The sequence below is a fragment of the Mus caroli genome, unplaced genomic scaffold (assembly GCF_978045245.1).
Source record: "Mus caroli unplaced genomic scaffold, Mus_caroli_1 scaffold_7, whole genome shotgun sequence".
NCBI lineage: Eukaryota > Metazoa > Chordata > Mammalia > Rodentia > Muridae > Mus > Mus caroli.
Genome location: NW_028227262.1, coordinates 57,308,619 through 57,323,482, shown reverse-complemented (window position 1 = coordinate 57,323,482; position 14,864 = coordinate 57,308,619). Strand labels below are relative to the sequence as shown.

The window sequence follows — 14,864 nt, the reverse complement described above, 5'->3', positions numbered from 1 at the left end:
CTTGCAGCGCGCACGCGCACCAGTGAAATACAGTGGTTTGTAATTTTGTGGCGAACGTGTCAGGCGTCGGACTACATTTCCCAGCAGCCCTTAAGATGCGCACGCGCAGACAATTTGAGGCTTAGGCAGGGCGGTAACTTTTGTCCTGAGTCCCGCCTGGTCCTGGATTCCACGAGAAGTCTTGCAGCTCTGTGGTAGACAGGAGGTCACCGCATTCTGCGTTCCGGTCGTCAGCCCAATTTCTAGCGGAACAGAGCAAGACCGCGTCAGCGAACCAGGCCCACCATGGCAGCGAACGTAAGTGCTTCCTGATGCCCGGGTGACACCATCATCCGGGCCGCTTTTTCCCTGGATCCGCGCTGGGTCTTTCAGAGGTGTGACCCCAGTGGGTGTAGCTGCCCTCAGCTCTCTGAGCTTGTCCATCTCGGGCTGCGCGTTTGTGGGCCTCAGCAATTAGTCGAGTCCGCTCGTGCACGGCTGCTTCTTCCACTCCTAGTTTCTCTCTGGGCCCCTGGGGATACGAAACTTGGGGAACTGAAGGACCACGGGGAAAGTGTCTGTCGGTGAGCAGATTGATGAGGCGATCCTGCCCAGGTGGAGCTGTCCAGAAAATGCTTCTTTGGTCTCCGCTCCCTAGGGGGTGTGTATTCAAAGGCTGTGTGATGCTACTGTAGCTGGACTAGCCTGGCTGGATGACGTGGAGAGGGAGACTTTCTCTGCTGCCCGGTTCCTGGTGCACCGATTTGGTTAGAGCCCCTGGCTGAGGATAGTTCACCCAGACCTCTGGCCTCTTCCTACTGCAACTAGTCCTTAAGAATTTCCCTAGTGAATCTTAACATTCATTCAACAAACGGAGCAACACCACCTACTAGGGGACTGGGTGTGGGAGAAGCTGGTGAGTCACCAGTGCCTCTGGTGAAAGCGCCTCTGAAGCCATCTCAGGAGCACTGCCAGCCCCAGGCACACCCTCTCTCCCTCCTTGGTAGAGTGTCACTACAGCCCTCCTTGGGCCTGTTACACCCTCTTCCCAGGCCCCTCCTCAGTCCGGCAAACTTCTTGGCCTCCTACACCTCCTGGGAGGCCAGAGTTTGTTTCACCCACTGTGCAAGCAATATCTGCTTGGCATATTGTCTGGCCCTGGCAGGGGAGGAGAACCAAAGGTTAGGAATGCTGCACTCGAGCCAGAGGAGAAGGCAACCAGCAGGCCACCCTGGCAAGAGCAGGCAGACCCCCTTCTGATCCATCTCATCAGCGTCATATCTTACCGTTCCCCAGCAGAAGACACCTGCTTGGGGGCTCATAGCCAGCTTGGCATGTTACATCCCCAGCCTGGGAAGGTGCTGATGAGGGCAGGCTTTGGAGACAAGCCCGGAGGCAAATCCAGATTCTTCTCCTCTAACTCCTTTGGGTTTACTCTCTCATGGGATCAGTTACTTTGAAATTTGAGGAAGGTTGCTGGGCACAGAGCCTGGTACATGGGAGGTACTTAATCCTTGAAAAAGTTACTCTTAGAGGCTAGCCCACACAGTCCTGGTAGGCAGAGACCATCTTGGATTCTCACACTAACAAACATAGACACAATGGGATATCTTCAGATGCCTTTGTCCCTTTATTGTTATATTACTTTCCTGGGAAGACTTGAACATTCATTCATGTCAGACAGGATAGCCATAGACCAAAGGAGCAAGTCCACCAACTCCATCTTGGTGAACCAAAGAGGTTATTTGGTTTACTTGCAGGAGCCTCAGTATCACCAAAGTCCCACTCCAGCATGGATGACTGATGGAGGTGTGTGCCCTCCCTTCTGTTAGCCCTCTGTCTCCTGTATCCTCTAGCAGTACTGCACACTGCTGGGGGTGTGACATAGGAGGAGGTGAGAGGCTAGAATCTCAGGTGATGGTATAAAGATCCTCGTCCACTCTTCCAGGGAGCATGCCTGATCATGTGAGGGGCTCATCTAAGCTATTTGGATCTCAATATGACAATGGCGGTGTCATGCCTAGAGACAATACCAAAGCATCCATACTGTAGCTGAGTCACCAGGCAGGGTAAGCAAGAAAAATCTTAAGACAGTGAGTGGAACAAAAGCTCCTGAGTTCAGTATAACAACTTTCCTGTCAGGTAGGTATTATCACCAGCAAGTGAGGAACCAGGACCAGAGAGGTGGAGCACATGTTGCCAGGCTCCATAGCAACAGAGCTAGGATTCCAACCCTGGTGTGCCAATATCCAGGCCCAGTATGTTTCCACCCATTGATTCATCACTTATTGATTCTCAGCCCAGAATGCTGGAAGTGGAATGTGTTACTCAGGATACATAGTTGTACATATACACACGTATATACATATATAGGTGCTATTTCCCACCTTACCTCTCTCCCAGCTGGAGGAACATCTTCCTGGCCTCCCTTCCTTCCTGGCTTTAAGGGGAGCCAGCAGGAACACAGGTCTTCTTTTCCATTGTTCAGCTTCAATTTTAGCTAAGCGATGAAGAAGACAGTCTAGGGTAGAGGGGCTTGCCTGAGTTGAACATCTACTCAGTACTTACAAGTTGTTGATCCAGGCAGATAACCTAAGCAGAGTCTTGAATTCTTCATCTGTGAAATGGGTATTGATAGTCTCTTTACGGTTGAGCCAGCCCATGGTTGGCCTGTAACAAACGAATATGCTATTGTGGGCATCCTGCTGGCTGATGATCGCCTTCTTGTCTGCAGCAGTTGTCTCCACTGAGTTTTGTATGGTATTGTTCTGGATACAGTGGGCGTCCTCAGCAGGCCTGAGCCAACAGTGGAGAGCAGCCAGAAGTGGCATCAGCTATGCTCAAGGATTCTGTCTCAAATCCATCCTTGGATACTGGGCAGGAAGGGGCCTGGCTCTCTGAGGTGCCTGCCAGGTGACCACTTTGTATCTCTGTCACTTTCATCCACACCCACAGTCTGGGTGGCAGCTCTAGTTTCAGTTATGGAGAAATCTGATAATGTTCCTATTAGCTATAACTCCCACAGGTGCCTATGAGGCCCCAGCACTGAGCCACCACCCCAAGCTTGGGATTTTCACCCCCACTTTACCCATGAGGAAATGGAAGGCCCATAGCTAGTGGATGGCAGAGCCAGGATTCAGGCTTAGTCTCTGTTCTTGGTGATGAGCACACTTCAGACAGTACCAAGTTGGGTGAAGCCTGCTCCACTGACCTGTGGCTTGTGGCCTATGGAAAGCTGCCTGGGCATGCCCATCTGCTCTGTCTCTCCAGCCTTCCACAGCCATAGCAGACAGGCTGCTGTTCCACATTCCCCTGCTGAGGGTACCCTTTCCCTAAGGTCTGGCTCTATGTCCCCTCCTCCAAGTAGTTTGTCTTGATGACCTAGCTGGAAGGTGTACCCAGCACTGAGCCCACCTTTCACTGGACACTCAGCACAGCCTCCCAGTAGTTCTTAGCCCCACCTGCCACTCTCACAGCACAGCATGGTCCTCAGGAAACCCAGCCGTTACTTCTCAGGTTTAATCAAAAATATATTTCTAGCTGCTTTGTAAAATAGCTTGTTGGTGTCTTTAACATACGCTAACTTACGGTCTAGAAATTCTGTGCCAAAGGATAGTTGTCTACCAATGTCTGCGGGGAAGAGAGTCTCTTCTGGGAATCTCCTTGCACATCAAAATCATTTCTCAAAACTCCTCAAACTGTCCATTCCTCCCTCAGTATTCCAGTACCAGCAGCAGGAAAGAACACGTCAAAGTGACTTCTGACCCCCAGCCAGGCTTCCTGGAGCGGCTGAGTGAGACTTCCGGCGGGATGTTCGTGGGGCTAATGACCTTCTTACTCTCCTTCTACTTAATTTTCACCAACGAGGTAAGATGCAGGCTGAGGATCCAGTGGCTGGGCTCTGAAACAAAGGGCCTAGGTCTTATAGGAGGGAGGGGGGTGCTGAGGTAATCTGAAACACCTCAGTGTAAGCCAGAGTGGCAGTGATTCGGTTCACACCCCTGAAAACCTGCTTCGGGCATGGCTGTATTCAGATACACATACTGGGTAACTGGGAATCTCTGCCTCTTTATTGGGATACTTTTATTGGGCATTCCCTTCTCTTGTGGGAGCAGATATGGACCCAGCATTTCCAGTCTCACATCCAAGCAGTTTAGACTTAGAGAAAAAGCTAACCATGAATTTATAAATTGGTTTAACAGCCATGTCTCAGGTTCTTGGCTTAGGTCTCAGTCTTTTGAACCAGGACAGGACTCAGCCCCACCTGAACTACATGACCTGTGCGGGAGGGGAGTAATCAAGAGATGCTGGAAAAGGGCCCCTGCCACCCTAGGTTCTCCAGGGGCTGCATCTGGATATCTCCTTGAGGCCAAGGCCAGGTACCTTGAGTGAGCCAACTGAAGTGTGTCAGCTAAGCAGAGAACACATCTGGCTGGTTAGGCCTGGATCACATGATTTGGACAGGGGTTCAGCCTGGCCTTTGAAAGCCACATGGATTGGGAGCCAGGGGAATGGATGGCAGAGGGAAGTGGAGGCGCAGGACTAGGTCAGGGCAAGGGGATACGCAGCTTTCCCCCAGCTTCAGGCAGTCTGAGATTGGCCGGGTCTTCCTGGGAAAGCAGGGATCCTGGGTTCTAGTCTCGAGTCTGCAGTTGCTAGACCTCAACATCTCTGCTCACTGAGGCCCAGCCTTTGCAGCACCCGAGCTGTTGAACTCCACTCTTCTACTTCTGACAGGGCCGAGCACTGAAGACAGCCACCTCGCTTGCAGAGGGGCTATCACTCGTGGTGTCCCCTGACAGCATCCACAGTGTAGCTCCGGAGAATGAAGGAAGACTGGTACACATAATCGGGGCCCTGCGGACTTCCAAGGTAGGCTGGGTGACTGGGTGGCAGTGGCTAACTGCTGGGGTCTAGGACTGGGCCTCAGACACAGACCCCCCCCCCCCCATGGCTGTGTAGACAGGTCACTTCTCAGTCAGTTTCCCTGTACTAATGACAGCAGTATCTCAGATTACTGTTAGCACTCAGACAGTCTGATGATAGTATCTCTGCTGTTGTCTGAGCTCAGCGTCATAGGCGTTGTGTTGAGAGCTGAGGTTGGCAGCCTCATGCTGGTCTCCTTCACCCCACTTCTGGTCTTGCCACCTCTGTCTCTCTTACTTAGGTTACTCTGGGCCGGGAACTCTGGACTGCCATGAGCCTGGTCATTACATGTTTGCTTGTTTGATTCTTTTTGAAGCTCTTGTCTGACCCAAATTATGGGGTCCATCTACCAGCTGTGAAACTGCGACGGCATGTGGAGATGTACCAGTGGGTGGAGACAGAAGAGTCCAGGTGAGGAGCCCGGCACGGAGGGCTTGGAGGGCATGAAGAGCTCAGGTGTTAAGCTGAAGGGCAGTGGCTTTCTTGCAGGCACCATTTAACTAAATTCAAAGTGCAGGGTCTGCCTATCAGAAAAATGTCAAACCTCCGCATTAGTGCATGGTTAGCAATAATCTAGTGCAGAGTGGGCCAAAGCTTCCTCACCTGGACATTCCAGGGTGCAGCCCAAGGCTCAACTGGTGTCACTGGGATCATTGTGGCCCTCCCACTACCAGTCGCTGCTCAGCTTTTCCTTCATTGGTCTGTCTTCTCACAGAGGGTACAAATTGCTTCCCAATTCACTCAGTCTATCAGAAGGCCCAGGGCAGGCTCTCAGCGGCCAGAGGGGGTCACCTGCAGCCAGGACTGGATGCAGCCCCACTTGAACTACATGACAACCTATAGGAGGAGAAGAGGAGTCATGGGATGCTGGAGAAGGTTCCCTGCCACCTTAGATTCTCCCAGAGGCTGCAGCTGGATATGTTTGAGCCCAAGGCCAGGTTCCTTTGGGTGAGCCAGCTGGAGTGTGTCAGGCTAGCTGAGAAAACATATCTCTTTAGGCAGGCTTTCTGGAGCTAGTACCTGCCTAGAGGCTGGGGACTATCTGTTCCTGAGCCCACCAGGCTTTCACTCCCTGTGGGGAGCTAGGCCTTGAAGCCACTTCTGCCCTGAGACACTTAGAGAGCAGATGGCTTTGGGCACCTGAGCTGATTGCTGCTAACTGTGCTTTTTCTGCAGTGAGTACACGGAGGACGGACAGGTGAAGAAGGAGACAAAGTATTCCTACAGTGAGTCCCGGACCTCCAGGCTCTGTCCATCCCCAGTACACATGACCTCCATTCTAGTCCAGGCTGGCAGTGGTGGGCAATACAGTGGGGCCATGGGCAAGTGTGAAAGGCCATGGCACCCACCTTCAGAGTCTTGCATGCCCAGCATCCCAGGGAGGCCTGAGCAGCCAGCCTGATCCCCAAGGGCCATGGGTGCTAGTAAGAGGAGGCTGAGGCCTCTCTTAACTGGTCTGAACTGTCCCTTTTTTCTCTTCATGTAGACACAGAGTGGAGGTCAGAAATTGTCAACAGCAGAAACTTTGACCGAGAGATTGGCCACAAAAACCCCAGGTGAGAACTTGGCCTGGGTCCGAGTCCAGCCTTGCTTATCTTGCAGGCTCCAGCCTCATTTAATCTGAGTGATGGGTTGAGTTAACCCCACAGGTTAGCAAACACAGGAGACATCGTTTTAACCACACACACTGTGTTGATGCCACAACACAAGACCTGGTCTTTGCTGACCCTCAATTTAACACAGGCCTGGTGACCGACTGAGATGTCTCTCTGCGCACTGAAGTGCCTTGTTACTCTTAACTCAGGTTGGGGGCACTAGGGAGTAGTGGCATTTGTTTGAGCCTTGTTAAGATTCCTCAGGGAGAACTCGCTCTATGGCATGGGGGGAAGATAATGATGTAGCCCTTGGGCTTGGCTAGATCATTTGCAGCCATGGTCCAGGTAGAGCCAGGAAGATGGTCCAGGTTGTCTAGGAAAGCTGTCCAGATGGAAGCTCTCCAGGCTGGAAGTGGTATGTGGTCATGGCTAATAGAGTGGGGCAGGCTGGTGGGTCTGGGTAAGACAATATGGTAATAAGACAGAGTAGAGATGCTCAACCCAGAGAGGGAAATGGGAACCCTGGAGGCCATACTGTGCCTAGCCTTGCTGGATCCCCTTCCTGGGTCCATTCCAACACAAAGGTAAGCAGATCCCATCCTGGTGCCCCAATACTGATTGTTCCCTCTCTCCTACAGTGCCATGGCAGTGGAGTCTTTCACAGCGACCGCCCCCTTTGTCCAGATTGGCAGGTTTTTCCTCTCAGCAGGTGAGTCTCAGGCCTCCTGTGGAAGCGTCCACCCAAAGGCCTTTCCATCCCCTTGGCTTCTTCCAGGGCTGGGGCCCTAGCACCGAGCAGGCCCACAGCCAATGGTTGCTATCAGGGTCCAGCTGGTCCCCATCTCAGAATCATACTCTGAAAGGGGCCAGAGGGAGGTGAACTCCCTCAGGGGGTAGAACTCCCCCACTCCAACCAGTTCTTCTGAAGCCTAGACTGTTCTAGAAATTACTCCAAGTACTACATCCTTGTCGCATTTCTGTGCATGTCTGTTCTGAGCAGATATTGCACCAGAGACCTACCTCAACCAGCTCTCAGCCAGGAGTTCAGACAAGGTCTTTCTTCCCTCCCTCCGACCTCTGGCTCCACCTGTGAGCCCTGCCTGGCATCTAGCTTTGCCACAGGGAGGTGCATCGCAGCCTCCGTTGCGATTGTAAGGAGAAACCCACAAGGTTTAAGGTGGCACCATGAGTCACAGTAACTGAGGTTCAACTCTGGACCTAACCTGGGAAGGTGACAGACAGACCCTTGAGACCCAGATACCCAAGCTTAGCCTGACTGTCTCAATAGCTCTGCCACTCAGCTGGTGCTGGGGGAGTGAACTCCTGCCTAGATGTGGATGGGTATATTCTGAAGAGGGGTAGCTGAAACCAAGCCACTCTCCGAACTGTAGCCCAACTGGCTGAGCAGGAGAGGGCATGGGAAAGCCATCCAGGAGGAGTTAGTGATTGAGTAAGGCTGACTCCCCGACACAGGGGAGTTCTAGAAGAGGTGGGATTAGAGAAAAGGGCATTGCAGCTGGTGTGGCACATGCCTATCTTCCAGCACTCAGGTTGCTGAGGCAGGAGGATCATAAGTTTGAGGCTAACTTGGCCTACAGTGAAAGTCTGTCACCAAACAAACAAAAAGAACCTATGCCTGACAGCGTAGGTTTGTCGTCCCAGCACTTGAGGAGTGAAGGCAGTAAGGTCAAGAGTTCAAGGCCACCTTCAGCTTTGTAACGAGTTTGAGGCCATCATGGGCTACATGAGCCTCACTACCTAAAAAAAGTTCACTCCGTCTAGGAGAGACAAATAGGTCAAAGCTAGAGGGTGTAGGCTTTCGGCCCTGCTGTCTGAGGGCACCAAAGATAGAGTATCAGGCTACAGGGCTAGCAGATCAGGGGTTCTGAGTGGAGTCCATGATTTCTGAGCATTCTGCTTCCCTCAGGCCTCATTGACAAGATTGACAACTTCAAGGCCCTGAGCCTGGCCAAACTGGAGGACCCCCATGTGGACATCATTCGCCGCGGAGACTTTTTCTACCACAGTGAAAACCCTAAGTACCCGGAGGTACGTGGGCATGCGGGCTGCTCAGACAGCAGAGGCCATGGCTTTTCAGTAGCAGTGTGTGCAGCAGCTGGACCCAGGCTGCGCTTGCCCAGTTAGACTGGAGACCAGGGGATGGGACAGTCAGGACAAAAGAGTGAACAACAGCCAGGCGCTGGAGAGTTGATGAGATCACCATTCACTAGCTCTTCCCACTTCTCTTCCACCCTCAGGTTGGTGATGTGCGAGTCTCCTTTTCTTATGCGGGACTGAGCAGCGATGACCCTGACCTGGGCCCGGCTCACGTGGTAACTGCTTCCCAAGGGCTGACCCCAGTCTCGACTCCCTGGACGCAGACACCTTGGGATGTGTCCTGACCACTTTGTGCCTCACCCATTTGCACAGGCATTCAGGCCTGCTCTTGGGCACTTTCAGAAGGCCAGCAGGGGCTTTTCCCTGTGTAGATCTGCCCCAACATGGGCTTCGTCCTAAGCGCCATCCCATAGAAGCAAGGAGAGACAAGCCCCAGGTCTCCTCACCTCCTGGCTGGTGTGGAGTCTGAAGGGTGGGCTGTGGGTCTCACCCTGTGCCCCTGTCCCTCAGGTCATCCCACTCAGCTCTAATACTGACTTTCTGTCCAGGTTACTGTGATTGCCCGGCAACGAGGTGACCAACTAATCCCATATTCCACCAAGTCCGGGGACACCTTGTTGCTCCTGCACCATGGGGACTTCTCAGCTGAGGTGAGTCGCGGCTGCCTGTGTGGGGACAGGCACACCCTGCCCTTCTTCCCAGTGACCTCTAGAGGTCATGGCCAGCCTTTAGGCAAGAGGGGAACTGGACAGCAGCCTCCTGTGTGAGCAGGCACTGCCCTCTCAGGCTGTTAGCCTTGGGGTGGGGGGATCATGAGAAAGGCTAGGAAGTGAGGATAGGAGTGTAGGCAGCCATGGTCCAGCATGATGGATATCTAATAGAAAATCGGTTTCTGTGACAAGCCATTATTGCGAAGGCCTCAAAATGGACAGGTCCACCCTAGAATAATCAAGTCAGGCAGGAAAGGGTTCACTTTGTCAGTGGGCACCAGGAGGAGAAGCAGCCACTCTGGGGTACCTCTTCTTCCTTCAGGGGCACCAGTGCAGGGTTGGAGCTGCAGTATCAGGGCCATGGGAGTGAGGTGATCACCTACACACAGGTCCCACCGTCCACCGGGTGTGCCTTTTCCAGCTGTATTTGGGAAGGGCCATGGGTTACCCAGTGCTGAGATGGAGGCATGCTGACTCTCACCTCTGTGCCTGAGACAGTGAGACAGTGGCTGATTCTCACTCTTGCTGGTACAGCCAGAGGATCATTGCTAGGCCCTCCCTGTGTATATTAAGCAAATGTGCAGGTTTCAATCCAGAACAGACAGAAAAAGCCAAGGGTACAGCTGGCTTCAGAGCATGGCTGTGACCCTTCTGCTGCTATTTCTGGATGCTCAGCTGCTCTCTCTCCTCCCTTGCAGCTACGACCAGTGTGTCATGGTGTCTGGGCACAACCTGCTCCTTTTACCTGGCCAAGATAGGGTGTGGTTGGTCTGTTGTTGGGGAGCCTGGTAACTAGGCTTGGGGTGGGGCTACTACCTCCCAGCCTGGGCTGAGTCACCCTAGGGACCGCTCTAAAATTAGAAAGTCCTTTTCTCTCTCCCAGGACTTTCTCTGCCCAGCCCCTGGTTTCCAGCCTCCTCAGGCAGAGTCCCAGGTCTCAGAGCTATCCTCCAGAAAGTGGTAGATAGGATGTGTGGCTGAGGAGACCCGAGAGGGAAGGTTTGGCTATAGACAAGGCGGTGGGCACACAGAACTGAGAAGAGAGCTGGGGCCCAAAGTCAGAATGCTGGAACTCAGGGTCTGGAGAGCCCAGGGGTCCAGACCACAGCACTGCCCACAGGTGCCTGTCAAGACCCCTCCTCATCCTGGCACTGCCTCCCACCAGCTACAAACCATGAGGCCAGTGTCTTATCCTCATCTGTGAAATAAAACATTTTAAAAACATCACCACCATCCGTATCTCATGTGGGTAGCACAGGTATATCAGAACAGTTTTCAAGTTAACTGCCTATGGCGAGGCCATGGAGTTTTGTGACAACCTCACGGAGCCTCAGCTTCCTCTCTCTGTAAAACAGCAAAGATTCCAGTTGGGTTAAGAGTCAGATCAGTGTGCCTGTTAGCCACAGGGCAGTGACAGCTAGAGGCTGAGACAGGCTTTGTCCATCACTGTGTGTTGTCTTAGAGTTGGACGGTCTAGAGTAGTGTTCAATCCATGGCTGGGAAAGACTGAGGAGAAGTCACATCTAAGCCAAGACTGGAGGGAAGTACAGAGCTGCTGAGCAGCTGTGGACACAGTCTGCACAGGACAGGACACTTGACTTGGCCGCACCATAGGTGGGCCTGGCCCTGGTGGAGGTCAGAGGGGGTTGGAGCTATGGCAGCTGCTGTATGAGAATGAAGTGAGGAAACAGAGAGGCCAGTGAAGCTAATGTAAGAGCCTGGTGTGGAGCAATGATGGCGCGGATCATGGTAGACAGCAGGGAAACAGCTGACAGAGCTGGCTTCTATAGTGAGGGGGACCAGGCCATACCTGGTTGTGCCTCTGGATAGGTCAGGTTATGTGCTGCCACGGAGAAGACAGAGTCAGGTTGGGGTGGGGCTCTGAGTCAGTGCTCAGCATGTCAAGAGGGTGCGACATTGTCTAGGAGGTGGTAGGAACTGGGCAGTGTGGCCCAATAGCAGCGCTGCATGTATAATATTATGTTTTAGTTACGGGCTCATGGGGTGCATGGCGGATCCTGGGATGAAGCAGCCAAAGGATATCAGCATTTACAGACCAGGAAGAGAACCAGGGACAGCAAGGGAGCAGAAGGCTCCCCTACAGAGTAGGAGGGAGTCAGCTGGGGTCAGTGTGCCTGAAGCGGTGAGCACTATCCTGGGGATGAAGGCTAATGCTTCACTTAGGATCAGCGTGCACACCCAAACTGTCCACTCAGAAGGACCGGAGGTGTCCACATATGGGATAGATGCAGTGGGAAGGAAGGTGACCTTTTTCCAGATGAGACAACCTAAAGCCACAAAGATCTCTTATTCCATGGTCTTGAGCCAGACAGGCAGAGACTTAGGCACTGAGTCTTAGAGACTTTGGTGAGAGGTTTGCCTGTCTCCCTGTGCTCTGTATGGAAATGGCCAACAGCACCCTCACCCACTGCCACACTGCTGGCTTGTTGTCTCTCTAAGTCCTGACACCATGCCACCTTGTCCTACAGGAGGTGTTTCGTAGAGAACAGAAGAGCAATTCCATGAAGACATGGGGCCTGCGGGCAGCTGGATGGATGGCCATGTTTATGGGCCTCAACCTCATGACACGGATCCTCTACACCCTAGGTAGGCGTGGAAGGTGCAGGAGCTAGCCTTCCCTCCTGTAGCCCTGTGCTAGTCATAATGCCATCAGTCAACTTTTCAGCCTGATGGGATCCTTGAGAAAGACAGCAAACATCTAGCCTGTCTGTGTCTCCCCCACCCCCAGGTAGCTTTAGGATGAACAAGCAGAGAGAGGCAGGCGTGAGGGACAGAATCATGGATATTCCTGCCTAGGCTTCTTTTTCTTGCCCCTATTTGGGAGTTTCATGCATGAAAACACCCTCCAAAGCCAGACCAGGTTTGCAGCAGCTAGCACATCTGGAGCCTGGGGAGCGGATGCCCACTTGTCCTGAGTCTGACATCAGAGAGCCCAGATGTAAGCCAACTTGGTTCAAGTCTTGGTGCCCAGGACATGGAGTGTGCCAGGCTAACACTGTCCGTGCAGGAGGAGAGCCTGCTCAGGGAGACCCAGTAACAAGGCCTCTGCCCCAGTATGTCCCCATCCAGCCGAACCCTTCCCCCACTGATATCTATGAGCTGAGAGGTGTTGCTGGAGCGCATCACAGATTGGCAGTAACTGTTGGGGGTTGGGGGGATTTTCCCATTGACAGATGGGAAACAGGTCATCCATCCCTCAGACTCTCCCTGGACATCTGAGGTGTGCTCGCAAATACCAGCCACACTGTGAGCACATCAGAGAAGGATCAGAATTTAAACCAAACTCTCTTGGCCATGGGACTGAGGACAGGCTAATCCCTGTGAGTCTCAGTCCCCTCCATGTTTGAGATGCCCTATCTGTGATCCTGGGTTCTTCCATTGGAGGCCTGCTGGCACTTAGGGCAGATGTCATTGTAAAGGGATGTGAGCTGTGGCAGGACCCATGTGGCCCTCCCTGTCCATCAGTAAACATGACCTGCTGAACACTGGGTCCTTCCTATGCAAGGCATGGAGCAGTGAGGATAGACAAGCCCATCCTCTGCTCACACAGAGGCTTAGAGCTCAGGCTCTGACTGAACAGTATAGATTGTCAGTCAGGACTGACTCTGGGAGAGAGGGTTTTATGGGTGTCTTTTCAGTGGCCTCAACATGGACTTTGAAAGTCCAAAGCACTCACACTTGGAACTGGGCTGCACAGAATAGTATTGTGGTAGCTTGCTGAGTTCCCCACTCTCACCCCATGGTATCTTAGGTATGTGTGTGGCTGTGTATGGCTCTACTTATTGACTGTTTCCTCACTCAAATGGTAGAGAGGAGCAGTCTAGGGCAGGGAGCACAATCTCCTCGGGGACTCATGGTCTTCCCTTTCCCCACAGTGGACTGGTTTCCTGTCTTCCGAGATCTTGTCAACATTGGCCTGAAAGCCTTTGCCTTCTGTGTGGCCACCTCCCTGACCCTGTTGACTGTGGCTGCTGGCTGGCTCTTCTACCGACCGCTGTGGGCTGCTCTAATCGGCTGCCTGGCTCTGGTGCCCATTATCATTGCACGGACCCGGGTGCCAGCCAAAAAGCTGGAGTGAAGCCTGAGAGGCCAGGTTCCCTGTCACCTCTGCCGAGCTCAGCTGGAGCAGGCATCTACACACCCCATTCTTCAAGGGGCCAGTGTCCACACCTGCATGTAGGGGTTCGGTGTCCTACTTAATGCCTTCCCCTCTCGGGCTTCATTCCACCCAGCTGTCAGCTGACCTGCTGGTGAAGGGCTCAGCCTTCTCACCCATCCCTCCTTGCTGGAACCAAGTGCCAAGACTACCACAACCATCAGCTACAACTGCAACCTAAGAAAACAGAAATCACTCTCTACTGCGGGGCCACACCACATCAGTAGGACACTCCATACCCAGGCTTGGAGGAGTGCACGCCACACCAAGCCTCTGGGTAGAATCTGATGTGGCCTGAGGAAACCCTGAAGATATTATCCCAGAGGTCACTGTCACTGTGGCGGGACAGAGTGCTTCGGTATAAGCCCGCAGGCTTCTGGTTCTTGGTTCTATTGCGCCACTTCTCCGGTTCTTTCTATCCCAAGAAGGAGAGTGTGAATGGGTCACACTCGACAGTTGCTGTTACTGAAATTAACTCTGCAGGAATGGTGTTTCAGCGGTGCGGCTTGACTGGTTTGAGTTCCCGAGGCCACGGGGAAGCTTAAGCTTTGCTCTGCTTTTGAACCGGTGTTGGGGGATTCACTGGGTTGGGACTGTGGAGGAAGGCACCCTCTTTATCCCCTGCTATCACAGACAATCTGTTCACTTGAAGGTGATTTTTATCTTATAGTCAGTGTTACAAGAAAAGGCTGGAAGCATTTCTACTGAGCGAGCCCCTTTACAGTGACCTCCAGGCAACTGAAGTCAAGAATCAGGACTCAGGCTTGCTGCAGGAGGCCCACGTCTGGCCCTTTTCTGTGGGACACTTCTGACCTTGACACTTCGGCCTCAAGCAGTTGCTGCAGAGTGGTTCTTTTTGCATTTAATGCCCATCACTGTCCTCATCCCAAATAAAATCCATCCATACTAGTGGACATCATTTCTAAGTTTCCTTGCTACTGTTACACCCTTTGAACGGATGCTTAGCTCTGATGTCGTCACAGAGCCTTGGTTTATCCTATACCTGTCATTTCTGTTTGCAACTGGTTGCTGTAGCAACAAGAGTGTTTGGTAGCTGACCAAGGTGTCAGGATCCCTGACCCTAGCAATACTTAACAGTTCTTCCCATGTCCTATGGTATCTGTGCTTTTGGCTGGGTAAAAGTACAGCCAGAGATGGCTTACTGGGTTTAAGATGAAAACAACATTTACTACTGTTCAGTGCATGCTGGTACAATCTCTTCGAAACTCCTAAGATGGTTTGGGAAAATCCAGTGCAATTAGTGATGGCTAAATACACAGTGCTTGGGATTCAGTCTGTGTAACATTTTCTTCTGTTTTTCACCAGCCAGCTCAAAAGTTAAGAGCAAATTATGGAAGA

At 52.6% G+C, this 14,864-nt stretch overlaps 1 protein-coding gene across 1 annotated transcript; it reads left to right on the top strand.

Annotated features, from left to right (window-relative positions):
- The first annotated feature begins 97 nt into the window (after positions 1-97).
- On the top strand, positions 98-14,419 carry Tmem43 (transmembrane protein 43). Its single transcript, XM_021164977.2, has 12 exons — positions 98-297; positions 3,697-3,846; positions 4,717-4,851; positions 5,222-5,316; positions 6,082-6,131; positions 6,392-6,461; positions 7,139-7,209; positions 8,428-8,549; positions 8,759-8,833; positions 9,167-9,268; positions 11,818-11,935; positions 13,225-14,419. The coding sequence occupies exons 1-12, from the start codon at positions 286-288 to the stop codon at positions 13,425-13,427; spliced, it is 1,203 nt and encodes a 400-aa protein (XP_021020636.2). The 5' UTR covers positions 98-285; the 3' UTR covers positions 13,428-14,419.
- The last annotated feature ends 445 nt before the right edge of the window (positions 14,420-14,864 follow it).